Source organism: Bos indicus, chromosome 26 (genome assembly GCF_029378745.1).
Source record: "Bos indicus isolate NIAB-ARS_2022 breed Sahiwal x Tharparkar chromosome 26, NIAB-ARS_B.indTharparkar_mat_pri_1.0, whole genome shotgun sequence".
In the NCBI taxonomy this organism is placed as follows: domain Eukaryota; kingdom Metazoa; phylum Chordata; class Mammalia; order Artiodactyla; family Bovidae; genus Bos; species Bos indicus.
In genome coordinates, this window is record NC_091785.1 from 17,289,637 (window position 1) to 17,314,761 (window position 25,125).

A 25,125-nucleotide genomic window follows, 5' to 3' on the forward strand; every position below is an offset into this window, starting at 1 on the left:
TCACTTCATGCGACCATACCAACTTCATAATCTTTCTGTCAGACTTTGAAAAATGATGCAGAAAAATTCCTTTGATTTTCAGGCAGAATTGAAAGTTGTATTTCTAAAGAGATTGTGTCCTTCTAAGGATTGCTTCTTGTTGTCAAGAGGCTATGTTATCTTTTGCTCTGTAAACTGCCAACATAACACTTCTCACCTTATGTGGCTTTATGCATATCTGTTATTTACCAGCTGACAAAAGAGACATGTACAGGTGATCATTATGAACTCAGAAGAGGAGATAGCTTCTTTCACTTTGAGAAAGGAAAATGTGAAATCAGAAATCTAGTCTCCCCTTTAAGGGAAAAAAAAGCTTTGATTAAAGGACACCTATGAGAAATCATTTATACCTTTTATTTATTCGGGCCTGATTGACTCAATTAACTCTTTTTAGAATATTTATATTATTCTTCCAGTATGAAGCTCTCACCTGAATTCTTTAAGCTAAAACAAAGTCCTAATTTAGATCAAATTTTACTACACTCTGCTTTTGGGTTTCTTCTTTCCTGTTTCCTGATACCAAAAGTCCAAGGAGATAATAATGCTCTCAGATTTCTTTTAAAGGCAGTCTTTGTCTTTAAAAAAAAAAAAAGTAGTGTAAATCCTAGCTCTTCTGCTTATCAGGAATTGTGAGCCATGTTTAATTAATTGCATGAAGTCAGAAACATGATTAGTGTAGGAGGTCATAGTAGTGCATATACGGTAGCTACTGTAAATCAGTGAAAATGTTGGTGAGCTTTCTGTGTTAACTCTAACCTGAGTCCTTATCTCCAGCCCCGTAGGGGTAGCAGTCCACAACAGAAGTTCTGTTGTTTGTAAAAATAGGCTGCACCAATATCTTCTTGCTGCAGCAACTTATAACTGGATATTATTAATAAAAATAATTCTGATGGATTTTGAACCTAGAAGAAAATCAAACTTTTGCTACTCTTCTACACCTTTTTTCAATTTTCTTAAACAGTTGTATTTTAAAGTATACATGTAATGTATCACATTTAAAATTTTAATTTATTATAGTGAAATGTAATGATTAATATACATGGTCTGGAGTCATGCTAACTTGGGCTTATTCCCAGAGACCCATATGTTGTGTTAGTATGTGACCCATATATTATGTTAGTGTGTTAGTGTGTGTGTTAGTGTGGGCAGGTTATCTTAGCACTCTAAGCTTGTTCTTTTGTAAAATAAAATTAATAATAGTGTGCATTTCAAAGGCTTGTAGGATGTACTAAATTTGGTGACAATGCATGTAAAGCGCTGTGCTTGGTGATGGACATATAGTATGTTCTTAATAAATCTTAGTTAATATTATTTTAGGACCTTGTTGCTCACTTTGTATCTTTGATTCCTATTATGCCTGAGGCACTGGATGAAAATGATGGTTTTGATATATGGATGACATCAGAGGTAAGCAATTACAATTTACAATTTAAATGTATAATGTTTGCTTTTCTTGTAAAGAAATATTCAAAAATATTATGCACTTATGTAGTAGCTTTCCTTATGCAATTTGAAGACATTTGATAATTTAATACACTGTTTTCATTCAGCTCTGTAACAACCCATAAAATAATTCTTAAAGACCAAAAATCTTGTTCAACTCTTTAAGTAGCTCATAATATTCAGATTAAGCAGGAATTCCAGGAGTACAATATTATGACATTCTCCAGAGAGAAATATGAAATATGCCTTGTTCACTATAGAGGTGGTTAGACCCTGAAATCTAGGGGAAATACCATCATTTCCCAGAAGCTTTCCCCAGTTTTCCCATATCTGAATGAAGAGCTTCCTTGGCACTTGGATTAAAATTGTATTTATACTGGTTGCCATGCAATATTTGGGACATATTTAAACTAAAAACTATTTATTTGAAATTTAAATTGCTTTAGGCATCCCATCCCTCCCCCCAAAATCTGGCACTCCTAATTAGATTGCCTAACTTTTTCCATTTCACCTTAAATTATATTTAGTTGATTATACACTGGCCTTGTACTCACACACTATACATATACATCCCAAGTTTAATCTCCTTGAATGAAAAGGCAAATTTGCACTTATCTAGAATGTTTAGAGGCTGGATTTGAGGCTGAAAAGGATTTAGAGAGCACAGGACTAATTTAATAGGTCAGTTACCCTGCCTTCTGCTAAATAAGAATAAAAGAGACACAAGCATGTGGTTTGTTTCAGGACCCAGTGATTCAAATCTGGTAAAACTCAAAGAGTTTTTGAATTTTACTCTAGACTCTCTGAGACTCTTCAAACTAATCAGAATGTGTTACAATCCTGCAGAACACTGAAAGATAGCCTCTAAAGTAGCTAAAAATAACTATAAAAATAACCATTCTGGCAAATACCAGTGCTTCCAAGCGCCCTCCAAGCCACACAGTACTCATAATCAACAGGTCAGCACCGGCACAGGCTTCCTTTTGGCTGCCGTCTTCCCATTGCCATGAACTCTGGACTTGGGATGTCCCTGAGTGAATGACTAATTAAATCGTCACAGGAGTTATTTCCTCTACCCAACATACAGTCTTTGAACAAAACTTGGTTCAAATCCTACTTCAACCACCTGATACCTGTGTGACTTAAGTTATTCAGCTTCATTAGACCTCACTTTCCTCATCTGTGTCATACAGGGATTTTGAAAGGACAGGCAGCTAGAACACAGTATGTTAGTTACCTTGTTGTTGTTAGTCGCTAAGTCGTGTCCGGTTCTTTGCAACCCCCTGGACTGCAGCAACCAGGCTTCTCTATCCTTCACAATCTCCTGAGTTTGCTCAGATTCATGTCTTTTGAGCTGGTGATGCTATCGTGCTAACTACCTCATCCTCTGCCGCTGTCTTCTCTTTTCACCTTCCATCTTTCCCAGCTTCAGAGTCTTTTCCAATGTTAGTTACCTACTCTCATTCATTCCCTCCTTCTCTTAAGAGATGCAGTCAGGGGAACCTCCTTAGCCTGACATTGAAGACTACTCATGTTCTGCTCTTAATTCTCCTGTTCATCACACGTATCGTTCAGAAGAGCCGTGTTACCATTCTTCCTAACCTCTATCCCTCACTATCACATCCAGCCAGTGCGTACTGATGTGGCCACATCTGTTGTTAAACCATTGAAATGGGGGAAGATGGCTGAGCAGGTGACCAAGTCGGTGCTGTTCGTGTGTCTGGGTAACATCTGTCGATCGCCCATCGCAGAAGCGGTTTTCAGGAAACTTGTAACTGATCAAAACATTTCAGATAATTGGATCATTGACAGTGGCACTGTTTCTGACTGGAACGTGGGCCGGTCACCAGACCCAAGAGCTGTGAGCTGCCTAAGAAATCATGGCATTAACACAGCCCATAAAGCAAGACAGGTTACCAAAGAAGACTTTGTCACTTTTGATTATATACTATGTATGGATGAGAGCAATCTGAGAGATTTGAATAGAAAAAGTAATCAAGTTAAAAACTGCAGAGCGAAAATCAAACTGCTCGGGAGCTATGATCCACAAAAACAACTTATCATTGAAGATCCCTATTATGGCAACGACGCCGACTTTGAGACCGTCTACCAGCAGTGCGTGCGGTGCTGCAGGGCCTTCCTGGAGAAGGTGCACTGACCGGCCGTCCCGCTGTGGCCCAGGCTCGTCCCCCCAGGCCGTGTGTCCAGTGTCAACAGTGTCACCGTTCCAAGCCAAGGCCGCAGCCCTCTCTTCAGTTGACTCACTGTTTCTTACCTGAAAAAATAATTGTAGATGGAAATCAGTCTTTGTGTTTAGCGAAAGAGTAAATAAAAAATCTTTATGTGGGGTAAGAGTTCCTTAGACTAGCTAAACCTCCCACTATGCCCCAGTTACAAAAACAGTGGAACAGTCGAAATAGTGGAGCAGCACAGTAGACCATAGTGAAGGGAAGTGAGACGCCCCCGGGGGCCTGCGCTGCCCCCCCCCGCTGTGGACGGGCCCTACCGCACCGCCTCTCCACGGGCTGGTGCCCAGCGGCAGTGAGCTGCCAGGCGCGCACTCTCAGGACAGGAAGGGCGAGCACTCTCAGGACAGGAAGGAGCGAGGGTCGTGGGACTCCTCCTCAGCACCTTCACTCCTTCTTAGTTTGTATCTGTGTGGTTCGTTTCATAAGGAAGTCACCTTGTGTGTTCCCACTGGAACCCCTTTGCCTCTGGAAATGTAGTTATATCCAGGAGAAGGACGTGTGTGCTGGTTTGTATTATGGTCAGCTGGGGACTGTGTCTGCTTCTACATGCGTACAATTGCCTGAATGTCAATTACAGATCACCTTGTGTGGGAAAAGTATTAAGTTGGAAAAAGTCCTTTTATGTTGGAATGCTTAAATATCAATATATTAAGTATTGTTTTGTCAATGCCTGGTTATAGGGAAATACACATAATTTGTGCACACTTTGAAATAACTAATCTAAAATTCATATGAATATATGTCAGAAAAAATTGTTCTCAAATAAACTGGGGAAATTACAAAATTCAACTGAAAAAAAAAAAAAACCATTGAAATGCTTCCAGACTGACTGGTAAATAGTCACTCTGAGAGCTCCTGAGCTCCCCCTCCCCAAGCTCCCTGGCTACCACAGCCCTTTCTCTGGGACTAATGAATTGGAAGCACGTGTCCAGTCTAAATGGTGCAGCCGAGTCTGCATGTTACAGCTGCTACTCAGCAGCAACACATTGTTGCCGTATGAACATTTGGGCCCATATATTTTGTTAGATCCTTTGATTCTTCAAGAGAATCTAGAAATTCAGAGTTGTATGTGTGATCTTCCAATTTTTAAAAGCATTTTGGGGCCAAGCAAAACACACCTATAGACTGGAGCTGAATCATAGGCCACTGGTCTGCCACCTCTTCTGTGCTTTTTCTCTTCTGCTACAACTGCTTTACTAGGCACTCTGCATTTGATTACACCTACCCCTGCTGTTCAGGTCTTTCAGTTAAGGAAGTTTCCATCATTTTCTTGATTTGGCTCCAACTCAGATCTCTTCTAAGTTGAGAGCATTGTATTGGAACAGGGCAGAGAGTGACTCCATTGACCAAAGGATACTTTCCTCCAAAAACAGGTGTGATTTCCTATCAGATGAAGTTCCTTAAAATATTAGCCAATTTTGTTATTCAGTCACTGAGTCATGTTCAACTTTTTGTGACCCCACAGACTGCAGCACGCTAGGCTTCCCTGTCCATCACCATCTCCTGGAGTTTGCTTAAACTCATGTCCATTGAGTCAGTGATGCCATCCCACCATCTCATCCTCTTTTGTCCCCTTCTCCTGACTTCAATCTTTCCCAGCATCAGGGTCTCTTCCAGTGAGTCAGCTCTTCACATCAGGTGGCCAAAATATTGGAGCTTCAGCTTCAGAATCAGTCCTTCCAATGAATATTCAGGATTGATTTCCTTTAGGATTGACTGGTTTGATCTCCTTACTGTCCAAGGGACTCTCAAGAGTCTTCTCCCACATCACAGTTTAAAAGCATTTATTCTTTGGTACTCATCCCTGTTTTCCCAGTGTATTTGTCCCAAAAAAAAAAAAGCCTGCCTCATTTTGGATGATAAAACTATTGAATCACACAGTATCCACATTAATTGTCCCATAATAAAGGTGACCCTTATGTTCCAGGTCAATGTTCTCTCTTTCTAATGCCCTAAAGTTTTAACAGGAAAAGTGTGTCAGAGTTTTAGACTTTGCAGTCATCTTAGTGACCTGGCAAAAATGTGTGTGTAAGGGCGTGGAGGGGCCCTGAATCTGTTGGATGTTTGCACTACTCAACTCTCTCTCCTCCCCTCCCTTCCTTTTTTTTTTTCCCGTCCTTGTTGCTTTTGTCTCACCTTAGCGCTGCATCACTTTAGCTATTGGAAACAAGGAGGAGCATGCCATACTTCTCTGTAATTTCTTCCTATATTTTGGGAAGAAAGCTTTGGTCCTTCTAGGAACCTCAGTGTTGGAAGTAAGTGTTGGACTTAATATTTAAATAGTGTAAACAAAACTAATTAGCTTTCAGTTGCAAGTTTTAAAGACTTCAACTCCAAGTTTCCATTTTTTAACAAATTAATTAGGAAATTTCATAGGCAAACAAATATTTACTTAGGAGAATAATGTTGTATCATCAAAACTTCCACAATGTAAAGAATGACTTCCTTTTGTTTTTCTTCTTTGTAAAGTAGTGCAAATAATAGTGCTACTTCATGGCAGCAAATTTGGAAAACTCAGCAATGACCACAGGACTGGAAAAGGTCTGTTTTCATTCCAATCCCAAAGAGGGACAATGCCAAAGAATGTTCAAACTACTGTAAAATTGTGCTCATTTCACATGCTAGCAAGGTTATGCTCAAAATCCTTCAAGCTATGCTTCAGCATTGTGTGAACTGAGAACTTCCAAATGTACAAGCTGGGTTTCAAAGAGGCAGAGGAACCAGAGATCAAACTGCCAACATTTGTTGGATCATGGAGAAAGCAAGGGAGTTCCAGGAAAACATCTACTTTGCTTCATTGACAATGCTAAAGCCTTTGTCTGTGTAGATCACAACCAAATGCAGAAAACTCTTAGAGATGGGAATACCAGACCATTTTACTTGTTTCCTGAGAAACCTGTATGTGGGTCAAGAAGCAGCATTAGAACTGGACATGGAACAATTGACTGGTACAAAACTGGGAAAGAAATATGACATGGCTGTATATTGTCCCCCTGCTTATTTAACTTCTATGCCTGAGTACATCATGCAAATGGATCATGGATGAATCACAGGCTGGATTCAAGATTACTGGGAGAAATATCAACAACCTCAGATATCCAGATAATGCCACTCTAATGGCAGAAAGTGAAGAGGAACTAAAGAGCCTCTTGATGATGGTGAAAGAGAAGAGTGAAAAAGCTGACCTGAAACTCCATGTTAAAAAACTAAGATCATGGCATCCAGACCCAATACTTCATGGAGAATAGATGGGGAAAAAGTGGAAGCAGTGACAGATTTTCTTCCTTGGGCTCCAAAATCATTGTGGACAGTGACTGCAACCATGAAATTAAAAGACGCTTGCTCCTTCTTGGAAGGAAAGCTATGACAGACCTAGACAGTGTATTAAAAAGCAGAGATATTGCTTTGCCAACAAAGGTCTGTATAGTCAAAGCTATGGTTTTTCCAGTAGTCATGTACAGATGTGAGAGTTGGACCATAAAGAATACTGAGCGCTGAAGAAGTCTTGCTTTTGAATTGTGGTGCTGGAGAAGACTCTTGAGAGTCCCTTGGACTACAAGGAGATCAAACTAGTCAATCCTAAAAGAAATCAACCCTGAATATTAACTGGAAGGAATGATGCAGAAGCTGAAGCTCCCATACTTTGGCAACCTGATGTGAAGAGCTGACTCATGGAAAAGACCCTGATGCTGGGAAAGATTGAGAGCAAAAGGAGAAGAGGGTGGCAGAGAACGAGATGGTTGGGTGGCGTCACTGATACAATGGACACGAGTTTGAGCAAACCCTGGAAGATAGTGGAGGAGAGAGGAACCTGGCATGCTGTATGTAGTTCATGCGGTCGCAAAGAGTTGGACATGACTTAGCGACTGAACAACATGGGGTTACTAGAAATACTAAATTATGTAGTAAATATATGACACTGAGAGCAGCACCTGGTTTATGGAAAATGCTCAATAAGTGATGGTGGTAGGTGATGTAGTAATAGTTATTGTAGTAATAGTTATGTAGTGGTTGTTAACCATCTTCACCATCATCATCTTTATATGTTCCTAGAATTATATTTTAAGATAATTAAGATGTACCTCTCCTATTTTTCACTGCTCAAATTTTAATTGTGCAAGAAATGGGCCAGAAATTCACTAATTTGTACAACTTAATTATATACTCCTGTATTCAAACCTCCAGAAAGCTGCCTTATTAGGACTCTATTTCTATTCAATAATATGAACATATTGATAAGCATTTAAAACTTCCAGATTTTTTTTGTCACGATCATTTATTTCTCTGTATTTCCTTTCCAAAACTTATTATTTCTGTGTCCTGTTTGTTAGCTGAAAGTTCAGTTCAGTCGCTCAGTCGTGTCCGACTCTTTGCGACCCCATGAATTGCACGCCAGGCCTCCCTGTCCAAAGTGAAGTGAAGTCGCTCAGTCGTGTCCGACTCTTTGCGATCCCATGGACTGTAACCTACCAGGTTCCTCTGTCCATGGGATTTTCCAGGCAATAGTACTGGAGTGGATTGCCATTTCCTTCTCCAGGGGATCTTCCCAACCCAGGGATCGAACCTGGGTGTTCCGCATTGTAGACAGATGCTTTACCCTGTCCAAAACCTATGGCTAATTCCCATGTGATCGCTCCGCTGTAGCTTTGAGCACCACTAGATGGCAGTAAACAGTGAACAATATTTTAACAAACACTTGTATTTGTACCTGTGAGTCCACACTGGGTGGCAGCACTTACCTATACGTTTCACCTTGGCTGTGTGGTTGAGGTGAAGCCTCTTTGCTTGGGAAATCCCATGGACAGAGGAGCCTAGTGGGCTACAGTCCGTGGGGTCACAAAGAGTCAGACACGACTGAGCAACTTTCACTTCACTAATAATATTTACTAACTGTATGATCTCAGCATTATTTATTTCTCTGAGCCTCATTTATCTACCCTCTCAAAGTGAAAGTGAAAGTCGCTCAGTTGTGTCCGACTCTTTGCAACCCCATGGACTATACATTCCATGGAATTCTCCAGGCCAGAATACTGGAGTGGGTAGCCTTTCCCTCCTCCAGGGGATCTTCCCAACCCAGAGATTGAACCCAGGTCTCCCACATTGCAGGCGGATTCTTTACCAGCTGAGCCACAAGGGAAGCCCCCGCTCAAAGGAATAATGCTATTTACTGTTACCCTAGACATGTTGTTAACCTCTTATTCTTCATGTGAAAGGTGGGCATGATAATCATACCTACCTCACAGAATTTGGAATTAATTAAAGTGAGAAATTAAGTAGAATTAGCATGAGCACTGAGTACAGAACCTGGGGTACATAAATGATAAATGTTAAGCAGTTATTATCATTACCCGAGATTTTTATTTTTTGCTAAATAAGAAAGGTTTACACTTCAAAAGTATGTGCAGAGCAAAATAGTAACATAGTGACTACTTTTATTCCTCAAATGATTTTCTGTTTAATTTCTCTCTGGCCTCTAATTCTAGATCTTGTTCTCAAAATTAATTTGATGGCTTTTTAACTTTACCTAGCTTTTCAGAGCCTTGGACTAACACCATAACTCTCCATGGTGTTCACCCTTGATTTCTAAGTATATTCTGCTTGCTGCTGCTGCTGCTGCGTCGCTTCAGTCATGTCCGACTCTCTGCGACCCCATAGACGGCAGCCAACCAGGCTTCCTCTCCCTGGGATTCTCCAGGCAAGAACACTGGAGTGGGTTGCCATTTCCTTCTCCAATGCATGAAAGTGAAAAGTGAAAGTGAAGTCGCTCAGTCATGTCCGACTCTAGCAACCCCATGAACTGCAGCCTACCAGGCTCCTCCATCCATGGGATTTTCTAGGCAAAAGTACTGGAGTGGGGTGCCATTGCCAGCAGGGCTAATCCATATACCACCTTTGTGTGAGTTATACAAAAGTACCCCTACGCATTAGCACTAGCTATTGGGAAATGTTCTTCATATACTGATTTCATCAGAACAACATATTTTATTGCTATGAGGGTGGCAACACTGGCTCATAAGTTCTCTCATTTGAACCCTCATGATAGCTTGGGCCTGCGGATTTCTATTGCTTTGGTTTTTCCCTTTTCAAAAAAATTGTAAATATTCTTTTTTTTTTTTAATATTCTAAAAAAGGCTTTTAAAAGATCAGAGATACCAGGGAGTTTCCTGATGACATAGTGGTTATGATTCTGGGCTTTCGCTGCTGTGGCCCGAGTTCAATCCCTGGTCAGGGAATGGAGAGCCCACAAGCCGTGCAGCATGGCCAATAAATACATAAATCATACAGAATAAAGAATCTATAAGGTGACTGATAATATTATCTGTAAAAAGTCAGAGATAGCATATGCTTACACTACAATTTCCAATACAAAAATGAGTTAAATCAATCATCCACCAAAAATAATTTTAACTCTTTCTTCGGACAGGGGCACGTGGCGTATGTATTAACTCAGGAAACTGATGAATATTTGCTTTGGAATCCATTAACTGGACGGTGTCATAAGCAGTTCGACCCATTTTGTCCGTTACAAGGTGTAGATTGTTTGTTTGATGGTGAAAACGTAAGTGTGTTGGGTGAGGAGGGAAGATCTTGAGTTCTCTCCTCAGGAGTCCAACTTGTGGCTCTCCACCCTGACTATACATTAGAATCATGTGGAAACGCTGAAGAAACCATAGATGTTCAATTAGAATCCCTGGGATGTGGGGCCAGGGAAATCCTCTATCCCCAAAGCTCCTTGAGGTGATTCTGTAGCGCCTCCAAGGCTGAGAACCAGTGAGCAGTCTCGTGTTCACATGCCCCTGGAATTGTCTGTGCCTCCTGCCTCAGAGCTGTCCTTGGCTTCTGCCACTTCACTGGGTAGTAAGACCGTAACCCACTATGGGCTTCGTACTCCCATGGGCCTGTGTTGATTCTTTGTTGATGTTTTAATAGGTCTGGTTTAATCTTCAGCAGAATAATTCACCAATGGCTGTGTATTTTGACTATTCAAAGGAAAGTTTCTGGAAACAATTGCTTCCAAAAAATTATCAAGGAACAAAAACACAAAGCATTCAGGTAAATCACACTTTTCCAGGTGTGTCTCTGTGAAAGTTACCATTGGTTCTGACCTTAGAGTTGTGCCAGCAATTGTTACATTAATATAGCTGATTGCTTATTGAATGGTTTATCAATATCAATAAAACCCAGTTTTTCTGCCATCCAGCCTGACTTTGGGCTACTCTGGTCCTTTTCCTCTACTTGCAAAAGAAGAATTGAGAAGAAGGCATCATCTTAATTGTGAATTTAGGTTTTAGAGGAAAAATTTTAAAGTGTTCATCATGAAACAGAAAATATAATGTCCAGATGGTGTAATAAGTTCTCACTTTGACCTTGCACTTCTACTACACATCCATGACAATAATAAAGTATACAAATTGAAAAACAAAAGGCTTATCTGGGCTCTGAACCATGATGTGTATCTCGTGGAATAGAAATAGGACAGAAACACCATCAGTGAGCAGGGCCCAAAGAGGATGGGAGCAAAGTCTAAAAATGAGTCATGAAATCCAGGAAACCAGAGCCAGTCTCACTTTTTGAAGCCAGTACTGTGATGGAGCTTCCCTACTTTGCTCCTCTTGAGAGAAGATGAGAAAGGTAAGCTGTAAACCCATTACCTGGAGCTCAGGAGGTAAGAGACCAAAGTACAGATCAGAGCATCAGGAACCAATCTAACCACCAGATGACTTGGCCAGGGAATCTGTGGTGTGCTCAGTATCACTTTGGGAAGACACCCAAATTTCATTTCAACAGCCATTTCTGGATTGACAGCCATGGTATGTCAATGTGCAGGCAATTGCAAAATTCAAAAACTGGGAGCTGTGACCCAGAGGAAGAAAGAGAGGGGGGATAAGGAAAAGAACATTGGAAAAATAGGAAGAAGACAATTCATAGAAGCAGAAACTCCAGAGCTCAACCTCACTTGTACTGAGGGAAATATAATTTAAAACAAAACATGATTTCACATGTATAAGATTGGGAAACATTTTTTTAAGTGTGATCACATCAAATATTGGCAAACAGGCCGAGAAACAGTGGGAGTGTAAATTGCTATAAACTCTTTGAAAATCAATATGGTAAGGCTGGTAAAGTTGAAAAACCTCAACCTTTGATCCACCAATTCAACTTCTAAGTATGTACCCTAGCACAGAGAGATGAGCACAACAATAGTCATTACTGAATTGCTTGAAATAGAAAAAAAAAAAAAAAGGAGACAATTTATAAACCAGAAAATGGGCACATAAGTTGTCAAGAACCCACACTATGAAATCTTATATGTATGTATGTGTACGTCACTCTGTCATGTCCGACTCTTTGCGACCCCATACATTATAGCCCACCAGGCTCCTCTGTCCATGGAATTCTCCAGACAAGAATACTAGAGTGGGTTGCCATTCCCTTCTCCAGGGGCTCTTCCTGACCCAGGGATCAAACCCAGGTCTCCTGCATTGCAAGCAGATTCTTTACTAAGTCACCAGAGAAACCCAAAATCTTCTATACAGTAGTAAAAAAGAATATATGAAACTAATTTACTGTAGCTCTCAACTTGACTGTACATCCATGACATCAGAATCTCTGAGTGAAGAGCCCACACATTGGTGTTACTTAAAGCTCCCCAAGTGACTCCCACATGTAGCCACAGTTGAGGACCACTGACCTAGAGCTGTTGTATCAACGTGAGTGAATATAAAAAATGTAATGTTGAGTAAAGTAAAGAAGATGTGAAATGACACATATATATGAAGTTTGAAAAATATGTGTTTATATATACAGATATATAAGTGAAATTGCTAGTTGCTCAGTCATGTCCAACTCTTTGTGACCCAATGGACTGTAGCCCTGCAGGCTCCTCTGTCCATGGATTTCTCCTGGCAAGAATGCTGGAGTGGGTTACCATTTCCTATTCCAGGTGGTCTTTCCAACCCAGGTATTGTGCTAGTGTTTTCTGCTTGGCAGGCAGAAAGAATACCATCTGAACTATCAGGGAAGCCCATAGATACATAGTGATAGTATAAAAGCTTGCATGAGAATGATAAACATCAAATTTAGGGTAAAGGTTACCTTTGGAGAGAGAAAAGAGGGGAATGAGATCAGGGAGCAGTATATAGAGTACTTTAAGTCTGTCTGTAATGTTTTACATCTTTTTCAAAAAAAAAAAAATGTTTTACATCTTTACATTTATTTATTTGGCTGTGCATATGGGATCTAGTTCCCTGGCCAGGGATTGATCCCAGGCTCCTTGTATTGGGAGGGCAGAGTCTTAGCCACTGGATCACCAGCAAGTTCCTACATCTTTTGGGACAATCTAAAACAAATACGGAGGAATACAAAGGTTACATATGGCTAGGTGGTATGTATGTTGGGTGGATGTTCATTACTTTATTCTCAGTGCTTTATCTGTATGTTTGGCATAGTTCACAATATCAAAAATAAGGAATGGTGGTTGTGGGGGAAAAGAAATCAAACAGTACCCAAGTATATAAAATGAAGAGTTTCTTCCCTCTTTAGCACTTTCCCCCCACGCTCTAAGAAATAACCACAGTTAGTAGTTTCTTGTGTATTCTTCTAAACATTTTCCTTGCAGATGCAAGCATTTGTACGTCTGTAAAGTCATTTTAAGTTAAGGGGAAATGTGCTTATCTCTGTTGAGCAGGCCACATTTACAGCACCCACACAATGCCTTGCTTGCCCATCCCAAAGTTGTGACCAAAGCATTTGGTTGCAGCCTCCTAGGGGGAGAACAGTATATTCAGAGATGAGAATTTTTGTTTCTTTTAATCATTCGCTTATTAATTCAGGTAACATTTATTGAGTGCTGCAGTGGGTCAGCACTGTGTTAGGTATAGGTACCACAAGGAAAAAGAGTTTGATGTTGGGAAAGATTGAGAGCTAGAGGAGAAGGGGGCAACAGAGATGGTTGGATGGCATCATCAACTCAATGGACATGAGTCTGAGCAAACTCCGAGAGATGGTGAAGGACAGGAAAGCCTGGCATGCTGCAGTCCCTGGGGGTGCAAAGAGCTGGACACAACTGAGCGACTGCACAGCAACCATATTCTGGGAGCTTGTGTTCTAGAAGGGGAAACAGAAGGAAACAAGCACTTGGAGTAGAGAGAGATAAATACCACTAAGAAGAAATGAATGTGCTCTGGGGAGCACACAGCAGGAAACCTGAGGGGAAGGGGAGCTTCAGGGGCTTCCTGGGGAAAAAAGTGATGACCAGCAGCACAGTGGAGAGGGGTGAGCAGCAGGAGCTGGTCTAGATGAAGATTAGTGAAGAGAATAGTCCCAGCACAAAGCGGAAACAGCAGGCTTGAAGACCTGCTGTTTGTGTGTTAGTCGCTTAGTCATGTCCGACTCTTTGCAACCCTATGGACTGTAGTCTGCCAGGCTTCTCTGTCCATGGGATTCTCCAGGCAAGGATACTGGAGTGGGTTGCCATGACCTTCTCCAGGAGATCTTTCTGACCCAGGGATTGAACTCAGGTCTCCTGCGTTGCAGGCAGATGAAGACCTGCAGGGCCAAGTGTCTGTCACAGAGCTGAAAGGTCAGCTTGGCTGCTACCAGGGGGTGAGCGGAGATGAGCTGAGGTCCTGGTCAGGATTTTGGCATTTATTCTTTATTCAGCATCACCAGGGCAAGGGCTGCCGTAATCAAAATTGTATTTTTAAAAGCCACTCTGACTGAGAGTGGAAACTAAACCTTTTGTCAAGTTGAGTAATTAAACAGAAAACTCATAGTTGCATTTGACTTTCATCTTTACTGATTTCTTCCCTGTGGGCCAGTGGCCCTTTATCCTCTGCCTTGTCACACACATACCAGAATAAACCACCGTCTGTAGTGAATGCTGGGTTGTTTTTTGTTTTTTGTTTTTTTCTGTTAATCACAATTGAGAACATAAATTTGAGTGTGTGTGAGAGAAATGGAGTTAACAGGGAAGTCCTCTTCAAGTTTTAAAGGTTATGAATTCCCTGCAAGGGGCCTTTGCCCTAATGGGAAATAGACTAACACTCCATAAACGTATTGGGTCGACATAACCCAGGCCTCCTTTTCAGGCCTGAAGGTGGTCTAACTGATCCACAGGAGTTGCCGGGTTAGGGGCGCAGGGCAGTGTTTTGGGGCAGACAGTAATTGAGGACAGCAGTCGGGATTTGGTTACCTGCCCTGTCTGCAGTAGTTGGTGACCTCTGCAAGATGATGCTGGGTTTTAGACTTTACTTTCTCCAGTATTTCATCTTCTGCCATGGTCTACTCTGGGCAAATTCACTGTGTCTGAGCATGTTCTCTAATCTAGTGGTTCTCCAACCATCATAATCCTCTAGAGGGCTTGTTAAAAAGCAATGTGCTTGGCTGTACCCTCACATTTTCTGAGTCAGTAGGTCTGAGGCTGCTGACTCAGCAACATTTTGCTGAGGGGGGCATCACATATTGGGAGCCACTGACTTAGATCAGGACATGGTAGACTGAGCCTCCTCAAATCACCCCTGAAATTTTCTGAGACCTAGAGTCCCCCAAATGTTTCCTCCCTTACACTCACGAGGGGGAAGCATCTGTCCCTGTCTCTACAGAGCCTCTATTTCTCAGCTCATAAATATTCAAAGTAAAGACTCTCTAAACCCAGTCCCACTCCTCCATTCTTGTCTATGTGAGCCCTGCAGGGCATTTGGGTAGGAGGGAGGGGGTTGGAGAAGTCCTCTCCTTGTCCCAGAAAATCCGGCTCAGCCGAGCAACATGGGGAAACACAGTAGAGCCTTGCTCTCTGCTGTTGCTGGGGTGCCTGAAGCAAAGACTTGAAGACAGCAGAGACTGAAATGGACTCTGTGTGTATGCTTGCATATGTGCGCATGCACACCTGTGAACATGGAGACCTGGCTCCTGCCTGCTGAAAGGAGGAGGATGATAAACCATGTTAGAAGAGTAATATCTGACCTTAGTTGAGCAATATGTGCCTTTATTTTAAAATCTTCGCATGACCCCAGGGAAGTAGATGCTCTTACTGTCCCTCTTTAGAAGATGTGGTAACCGAGACTCCAAGCGGTTAAGTAATTTCTCCAAGGTCACAGTTAGTAAGTGGATGAGACCAGTACAGCTTCCAAGGATTGTCTGATGGAATGAATAAGTATGCCAAGTTCTTATTTGAATAAACAAACAGCAGATCTGTCTCATGAGAAATATCTTTCGTAAATCCAGTTCCCCTTTCCTGCCCTGGTGAAGTAGTATTAAAGTCAAAGGAAACGCTGTGATCTGTGTTAGCTTTGTGCCCCTATTATTGAGTGTTTCTGCCACATGAGACAGGTTTAGGTTGCCCGCCCGCATTATGATCAGCACTCCAAGGGGTGACTGATATCAAGATGGCCTCCCTAGAATCTTTTCTCACTTTCAGGTTTCTGTATTTCAGCCTGAAGAAATAATTTATTCTGATACTAATAAGAGCATGGTAGAAGATCTAAAGAACAGGTATGATCTCTATTTATATGCTATGATTATCATGTTTTCTCCCTAATCTCCCATTCAGCCACCCTTCAGTCCTGTTACCCAGTCTCTCAAAATACCCATTAGACTCAGCAACAGAAGCGTGAAATGGAGATTTAATAGTTCCATTGAGTCATCTGCCTCTTGGCCCTTGTGTAAAAAAAATCAGCCCCTCTGCTATCCACCATACTCCTTGAAAAAACATGCCAAGTTAAATACAGTTGCATCTGGACAACATTGTGGGCTGCTATTGGGAAGTTCTCAACACAGACACCTGTTGAGCCTTATAGCTAACACTTCTTGAAAGAACAACAGGGGTATGGTCAAAACATCTGAGCTGGTAGTAGAAATACCAGTACTGTCCCTGGGAGCCACCCGCATCCACATACTCCACACACACACACACACACACCCTGAGGAGTTGCTCAGTCAAGCCCAAAGTGTCACAGCCTTCGCAGCAGACCTTGCTCCTACTCCAGATATGTCAGAAGCTTCTAGATCTGACTACTTCCAGTGACTCATGCTGACACAGCAGGCTGGCATGTAAGCTGCTACCAACTAATCAAAACAGAAAAGGACAAAAAGCATTTTGCCACTCCCTTTTCTCACTAGCACATGACCCCCACCTCTTACTCCCCTTCTTCTTCCCCAGCTCTTAACCAAAAAAAATAAAAAGAAGAAATGCACTAGGAAATTGTCTCCAACTTTTAGTTTTCATCAGAATTGCTTCTGGAACTAAATATAGGTGCCAGAGTCCAAGATCAGACCTGTTGAGCCACTATCTGGAGGATAGTGCAGTATTTTGATAGAATCCTACAGGTGATTCTGGTGTGTAGCCATGACTGAGACTCTTTGCAAACTCAGAACCACTTACTTTATTAGACTCAGCCAAAAGGAGAGGCCCAGCACACAATAATCCTCTGCAGAGAAAAGGCTTTCCACCAACCAGCTCAACTGGGCTCCACTTCCTCCCTGGAACAGTTCCTCAGCAGGCACTGTTTCAGAGGCGGGGTAGGTAGGTGAAACTCCCTGCTCGCGTAGAGCATACATTTGGGGGGAATGATCAGATCAGGGGAAACTGATCATCATACTGATCAGCCCAGTGTCTCATTTCCTCCCAATTCCACTTGCTGGATTAACTGATCTAATAACCCCATTCCTGCTAACGCTACCCCAGACAAGATACCTGGATTTTTATAAAGCATTTCTTGGAAACAAGACATCTTTTGCCAGAGGAGGGTCTTGGAGAACAAGAATGCCAACCCAGTAATCAGATGGTAGCAAATCACACCTAGTAGGCAGCTATCTACACACAGGGAACTGGAAGAAAGAAGTGTCTTTGAGAACTAATTGCTGGCTACCCCAGGAAGCATCTTGCTTCCTCAAGCCAAGCAAGAGCCTGATCTCTCCCAAACCAGATTAATATGGTTGATGGCAGATATCCCTCACCATGGAGGTCTGGTTTTCTCCTACATCAAAAATGTATCATTGTTTTAAATTGTGAATGACTATATATTTTAAAAATTTATTGTATTTATTTGGCTGTGTGGGGTCCTAGTCGCAGCATGAGTTGGGTCATCCAGGATCTTTGTTTGCAGCACATGGCCTCTCTAGTATTAGCACACGGGCTCCAGAGCGCTCGGGCATCTTACTCATTTTACTTAGTTCCTTGACCAGGGATTGAACCTGCATCCCTTGCATTGCAAGGTAGATTCTTAATCACTGGACCACCAGGGAAATCCCCACAAAATAGCATTCTCATACTTGAGTAAATGCAACAAAACTCTTTTGTTTCGCATTTATTAAATGAGTTGTATTTTATCGTAAGATGACCGTTGCATTCTTACTAATGCAAGAAACCCCCAGGGCATTACCCCAAAGTATTATTCTCATACTTGAGTAAACGTGACAAAACTTTTTTTCACATTTATTCCATGAGTTGTAATTTATCATAAAATGATCTGTGTATTCTTACCTTAGGATCGAAAGAACTCTGAAGTGTAAAATAATGGAATGGCGGCCTAAACAGCCGACACGTTGGAATAGACAGTGTACTTTCATTTTACGACAGATTCTTCCTAAGTTAGAACTTGGTACTGGAAGCTTTGTTTCATCTGAAGAAGAGAGTGAATTTGAAAGACTACTACAATTTTATTGGGTTTGTATATGATTTAATGCATTAATGACATTTGTTTTACCTATGATGTTAATTGCCAGATGATCGTAATCTTAAAAACCCCTGAGATATCTTTTATCTTGATCATTGGGCTTCCCTTGTAGCTCAGCTAGTAAAGAATCCGCCTGCAATGAGGGAGGCCTGGGTTCGATCCCTGGGTTGGGAAGATCCCCTGGAGATGGGAAAGGCTACCCACTCCAGTATTCTGGCCTGGAGACTTCCATGGACTGTATAGCCCATGGGGTCGCAAAGAGTCAGACACAAATGAGCGACTTTCACTTCACCTTCATGTTATACATGGTATGTCATTAAAATCCACTTATGTTTAGACTGAGACTTTTCAAATGTAGTGAATAACTAGTACTGTGACCAGATTGCATGACATTTTCTTGGAATCAGTTTTATGATACACAAACCACAAACTTTGGAAAGAGATGCCCAAAAGGAAATGACTTGCAACTAAAAAACTAAGAAATGATCTCTAGATGGTAGTAATAGGATGGATTCCCTGTCCTTGGTTCTGGGCAAGAGGACTTCAGGCAAGCTTTAATACCTTCCATATGGAAAGTATTCTCAAATTTATACATCATAGCCTGGACTTCTGTTTTAACCTCCTCTCGTATATTCACCAGCACATTTGACATCATCCTTCATGTAAAAAGGCCTATCAAACTCAAGTCCATAATCAAACATGGTAGGCATTTGGTGTAAAGTCCTTCTTTTCTTCCCCTGAATTCTGAGAATCCTGAGTTCTGAGAATCCTCTCACCTCCTCTTGCCTATGAATTGTTGCAGTAGTTTTTGGAAGCCCCAGCCTCCCAAGAGTGATATTCCTTCCCCCTTCCAACTTGGAGATCAGAAAATGTCCCCGAGAGAAAGCCTTGGGAAGAGGAAAGGAAGCTATTTGTTGAAAGTTGATACTTAGGCTGCCAGGGAGGGGTCTGCAGGCACTATTCATGAATAGGGAGGTAGTTGTTTTGTTTTGCTTTCTTTTTAATTGAATTAGGGGGTAAATAGATAAGCAAAGTATTATTAAGTATAAGCCAAGGTTTTAAACTTAGAGTTCCTTTGTAAAATTATCTGCTGTTTAATAACACAGATTCATAAATCTAGACTGAATCCTGCAGCTTGGGTTCAAATCCTGGCTCAACCACTCACTAACTTTGACCAAATTACTCAACTTCTTTATACGTTCTTACCCTATTGCACAAGATAAACAAAGATAAAAAAAGTTAGGTATTTTGTGGTTGTGGTGAGGATTGAGTTGCTTAACCATAGCACCCAACACTTACTAAATGTTAACTATTATTTGTATTCCATGTGGCAATCATTGTGCCATTCACTTCAGGTTATGACAGTAAGTGAGACAGATAACATTTTGAGCATTCACAGAGACAGTGGTCTTGTTAGATCAGAAAATATGTAACTGCAGTGTAATTTATTAAGTAAACTAGGGAAGGATAGTGTACTATGCAGTCACAAGGGAAGAGCACGTGAAGAGATTTAAAGATCAGAAAAGTAATCAATCTGAGGCTTGAAAGCAGCTTATGATTGTCCTTTGTAAATTCTTTAATAGGTAATTTTACATGAGACCCATGTCCCATATCCTTTAATCCTGTCATCAGAGGAAATGAAAGTGGAAGTCCCGCAGTCATGTCCAACACTTTGCCACCCCATGGACTATACTGTCCATGGAATTCTCCAGGCCAGAATACTGGACTAGGTAGCTGTTCCCTTCTCCAGGGGATCTTCCCAACCCAGGCACTGAACCCAGGTCTCCCACATTGCGGGAGGATTCTTTACCAGCTGAGCCACCAGGGAAGCCCAATCCTGTCATGCTGCTGCTGCTGCTGTTGCTGCTGCGTCGCTTCAGTCGTGTCCGACTCTGTGCGACCCCAGAGACGGCAGCCCACCAGGCTCCCCCATCCCTGGGATTCTCCAGGCAAGAACACTGGAGTGGGTTTCCATTTCCTTCTCCAATGCATGAAAGTGAAAAGTGAAAGTGAAGTTGCTCAGTTGTGTCCGACTCCTAGCGACCCCATGGACTGCAGCCTACCAGGCTCCTCCATCCATGGGATTCTCCAGGCAAGAGTACTGGAGTGGGGTGTCATTGCCTTCTCCAATCCTGTCATAGATATCAATAAATATAAAGTAAATCAATGTGAAATAAATTCTTCTAAAATGCTCTGTTAAATCATTTATATGACCAAGAATTTTCCTTGTTGGCACTTTGTCATTGCAGAAAAAGTGCAGGTATGTGGAATGTTAAATGTGTAGCCTCTGGCATTAGACAGACCTGGCTCTGCTGCTCTTTCTATAAAGTGGGGTTATAGCAAAACCTGCCTCAAAGGGTTGTTTGAGGATTAATCATATATGTGAAGTATTTAGCACTGTGCCTAGAACATAGTACATTCTCAGTCACTTCAGTTGTGTCCAAGTCTGTGTGACCCTATGAACTGGAGCCTGCCAGGCTCCTCTGCATGGGATTCTCCGAGGCAAGAACACTGGAGTGGGTTGCCATGCCCTCCTCCAAGGGATCTTCCCGGCCCAGGGAGTGAACCTGTGGTGTCTCCTGTGTCTTCTTGTCACAGGCAAATTCTTTACCGCTGAGCCAACCAGGAAGTCCCCTAGAACTTGGTAAACACCCACAAAATGATAACTATTATTATTATTTTATGACTTCCATTTCTTTGAGGCTTCTGTAATCTCTTTTCATACAGTAATTCCCAACCACCTACATGATTGTACTGTGGGTTTATGTATTATTGTCTTTGGTCCAGGTCACAGGATTTCCTATCCAGATGCCATACACTGATGTACAGTCAGTCATTGATGCTGTGTATCAAACTGGAATTCATTCTTCTGAATTTCCACAGACAGAATTTGCTCTAGCTGTGTACATTCACCCCTACCCAAACAACATATTATCTGTGTGGGTCTATTTGGCTTCATTAGCTCGACATCAGTGAAAAGGAAAAAGATAGAAGGAGAAGATGGTACATGGGCCCCCAACCAGAAGACAGATGTTTCTGATGCTTGGGATTTTTTTGTTTATCCTCAATTCCAGACAAGCGGGAGTCCAATTTTTGGCTCACTTATAGAGTAGGGGACAAGACTCACTGCCTGAGTTTCTGGAGACAAGTATAAATGACCTCCTCATCAGAGACCTCATCAAGGAGGACCCTTTGGAAAGTCTGGCTCCTGGGGTCACTGTCTACAGTAGGTTTATTCTGGGAAAGAAGCAATTCTGGCCTCTCTGTAAAGCCAGTGTTGCTCTAATTGGGGGGGGGGGGGGTCCCACCACCTCCATCAAAATCACTTGGAAAGCCCTATTGAAAATGCAAGTTCCCACATCCCATCCAGGACCTACTGAATCAGGATCTCTGAGAGTACAGCTCAAGGACCTACATTATTTAAAACAAGCTTCCCAGGCAATTCTCTTAACCAGTTAAGAATAAGAACCCTGCCTTACAGAATGCTGTCATTACTAAAGTGAGACTGATAACTTTGATGATGGTTCTGATGGAATTCCAGGCAGGAGTTATTCAAATAGAAACCCATGAGATAAAAGATTATTTCACTGGTTAAGAATAAGAAGGAAATATGCCATGTTGGGTTAAGGACAGCTTCTGAGGGCTTCTTAAAAGTTTTCTCTTTATATACTACTGACCTAAAGTCATTTCACCTCCAAGTATTTAGAAGGGACTCTCAGGAAACACTACCTAAATTCTTTCCTAATTTTGTGAGAAAGGGAGATAAAGGTCTTACCCGAATCTCAGAGTCCTCTTTAACTTAATGAGCAGCTCCCCATTCTGCCTCTGGCACTTTCTGCTGCTTTTCTTTTACAATGGTGCCCCAAGGAGACCCCTCCAGGGCCTCAAGAAAGAGTGGATAGGGATATAAGTAGAAAACACTGTACTTTATTGTATTTGATTGTTCTGTACTTCATTGAGAAAAGTGTTCAAATAGTTTATTTAAATGTTACATAACAACTTATTTTTTAATCAAAGGATAGATTTCCAAAGGTTTATGAGAGCAATTTTATATGAGGTTAAAGTAAGAAAAAGAAGCTTCACTTCTCCCACTGTAGTAGCACTGGGGCTCCTTGAATCACTCCCAGAGAAGCAGAAAGCAAAAACCCCAAATTCATCCTCAGGGAACCCTCAACCTAAATCCCCTCTCCCAATATACCTGCAGAGGCCAGAGAAGACCTCATTTATTTGCAGGATGTTAGTCTCAGACCAAACTCAAGATTACTAAAAAGAAAGGGTATGTAGGTAAAGAGAATGTTTTTCCTGCAAGGTTAACACTTTGTTATGTATGTCTTCTGGCATGCATCAGAAAAATGATCAGAATTGTTTTTATTTGAATGTTTGTGTTTAAATGCTGTAGGAGGTTTTGTTATTAATAAGTTTCCCACATCAATTGGGGTAGCACAAAATGATATCTGTGGAAAGACAAGTTTGCCAAATAAAGGCTGAACTCATGCAATTCATTTCTGTGCCATGCTGAATGTTTACATAGCTATTTTGTTAATTTTGTTTGTAGTTTTAGAATCGATAGAGCACTTAAGAGTAAGGTGGAAAATGTTCATAGGCAAGTGTGCATTATATTCTGTATTGTATTCATTTTAAAATATGTGTATGTATTTCTCAAAAATTTTCCTAAAAGTTGTATGATTGTAATGAACTATGTTTTTTCATTTGACTGTTTTAAAAGTACATATTAGATGTAATGTATAATTCTTAAATTTTTTGTTCTTCAGTCACTCAGTTGTGTCTGACTCTTTGCAACCTCATCCACAAATAATTACAAAGCGTCCATTATGTACCAGACACTTCAGTATGTGCTAGAGGACAGTGTGAAGACATTCTTACAAGGAAAACAGATCATAAGCAAATAAACAGTAAGAAGGTGAGATAATTCCAGGGTATAATGAGTGCTATAAAGTAAACAAAAATGTTGGTGTAATGGAGAAGGACTTTGATGGGGATGGAGAGTATAAGCAGAGTAGTGGAAGAAGGCCTCTCCACAGATATAATGTTTTGAGCTGAGATTTAAAAGATGATTTATCAGTTAGAATTGCATTCAGTTGCAAGGAACAGAAACCTAATCACAGTAACGTAATCAAATAGGGATTACAGAACTGTCAAGTGCAAAGGAGGCAGCCCAATTCTAGTGCAGTAGCTCTGTGATGCCAGAAGTACATTAGCCTTCATCCATCTTTGTCACCATCTGTAAGGAAACTTCTGTCTTCTTCCTCAGTGGCTCTCAAACTTCAGCATGCAGAAGAATCACCTGAAGAGTTTGTTGAAACACACTTCTCTGGGCCTGACCTTCAGAGTCACTGATTCCCTGAGATCTGGGGTGGGGCCTGAGAATTTGCATTTGTAACAAGTTCCCAGGTGATATTGAGTCTGCTGACCCGGGAACCACAGAGGCTCTAACCTTACAGTCATTTTCATTAAGAAAACGCAGACAGGGAGGGAGGAGGTAGAAGAGGCAGCTGGTTTAGCTCTTTTAAAAAGTTTTCTAGGAGACTGTGCCTATTAACTTCTACTTACATCTTATTGGCCAGAATTGCATCACTCCTAGCCACAAAAGAGGCTGGAGATCAAGTATTTTAAATAGAGCCATTGCTCTCCCAATAAAATCAGTATTCTCTTGGTGAGGAAGAGGGGAGGGTGGCTATTGGATTAGGCATCTGTGGCTTCCATAGTTAAGAGGAAGCCAATCATGCAAAGACTTTTAGCAAAAGCATTTCAGGCAGAGGAGACCTATGATTACAAAGCCCTCTAGCCCAGAAAAAGACTCACATGGAGAAGGAGTGGTAGCCCATAAGGTTGGAGAGGCAGACAAGGACCAGATCACACAGGCCGTGGTAAAGAGGTCATATTTTATTCAAAGTGCAATAACAAATCAATCAAGTAACAGAATAAAGTAGTAGTTTTTCTTTTTTATATTTGAGAATATAAGCCCCGTTCAGATGCAGATCCCAGCTCTGTTTTCCACAACTCTGTTTTCCACAACTGCCCACTCACCTTAGTACAGCAGCCTTCGCCCTAGTGGGCAGCTGCACTAGGGGTAGAGGTGCCAGAGTGGGTGCTTGGCATGCTAGGGTGGTCCTGAGAAACTGACTGGGGTCCTGGATAGTTGCAATCTGCCTCCTTCACCATTTCCAGTAGTAAACAGCACAGGCGCACTTTTCTCAAGCAGAGTCTAGGTTTCTTAAAGCCCTCCTGTTAGCCCACTGGTTTTCAAACCAGCTAAGGGGACTCTTCCTGGTGTCAGACCCAAGGACTGGGATGCCCATATGTGGTTCAATCTGTTCCCTCCAGAGGGAAGCTCTCTCTCTCTGAGCCCATGTAATCCCCTCCTCTTCTGTGTCCCCTCCTAGAGGGACAGGTCCTGATTCTCTTCACACTGACCTAACTTAGTAGGGACCCTTCTTTACAGCCTTGATTGTATAAGAGACTTTCTGACACTCTTCAGGTGTTTTCAATGAGACTGCTCCACAGGTCAATGTATTTTCAATGTGTACCTAAGGGGAAGTGAACTCGTTGTCCTTCTATTCCACCATCTTAACCTCAGGCCACCTTGATATACTTTCAATTTAAAACCTTTACACCTGGATAATGATCAGAGTACATTATGAGAAACACTGGGCTGGAAGAAGCACAAGCTGGAATCAAGATTGCCAAGAGAAATATCA

General features: G+C 41.6%; 1 protein-coding gene across 5 annotated transcripts in view; it reads left to right on the plus strand.

The window, feature by feature from the left end:
• CC2D2B (coiled-coil and C2 domain containing 2B) overlaps positions 1-23,181 on the plus strand; it is a 109,198-nt gene extending 86,017 nt beyond the window's left edge. For 2 of the 5 annotated variants that reach the window (XM_070780566.1, XM_019953025.2), the window contains 7 exons: positions 1,357-1,446; positions 5,873-5,986; positions 10,156-10,290; positions 10,662-10,784; positions 16,165-16,223; positions 18,219-18,396; positions 21,194-23,181. In XM_070780566.1, coding sequence (XP_070636667.1) covers positions 1,357-1,446; positions 5,873-5,986; positions 10,156-10,290; positions 10,662-10,784; positions 16,165-16,223; positions 18,219-18,396; positions 21,194-21,382 — 888 coding nt within the window. In that variant the 3' untranslated portion in view covers positions 21,383-23,181. Of the gene's footprint in view, positions 1-1,356; positions 1,447-3,109; positions 4,516-5,872; positions 5,987-10,155; positions 10,291-10,661; positions 10,785-16,149; positions 16,224-18,218; positions 18,397-21,193 lie in introns of those variants that run through there. The other 3 variants (XM_070780565.1, XM_019953026.2, XM_019953027.2) reach the window with 3 other exon arrangements.
• Positions 23,182-25,125: the final 1,944 nt, after the last annotated feature.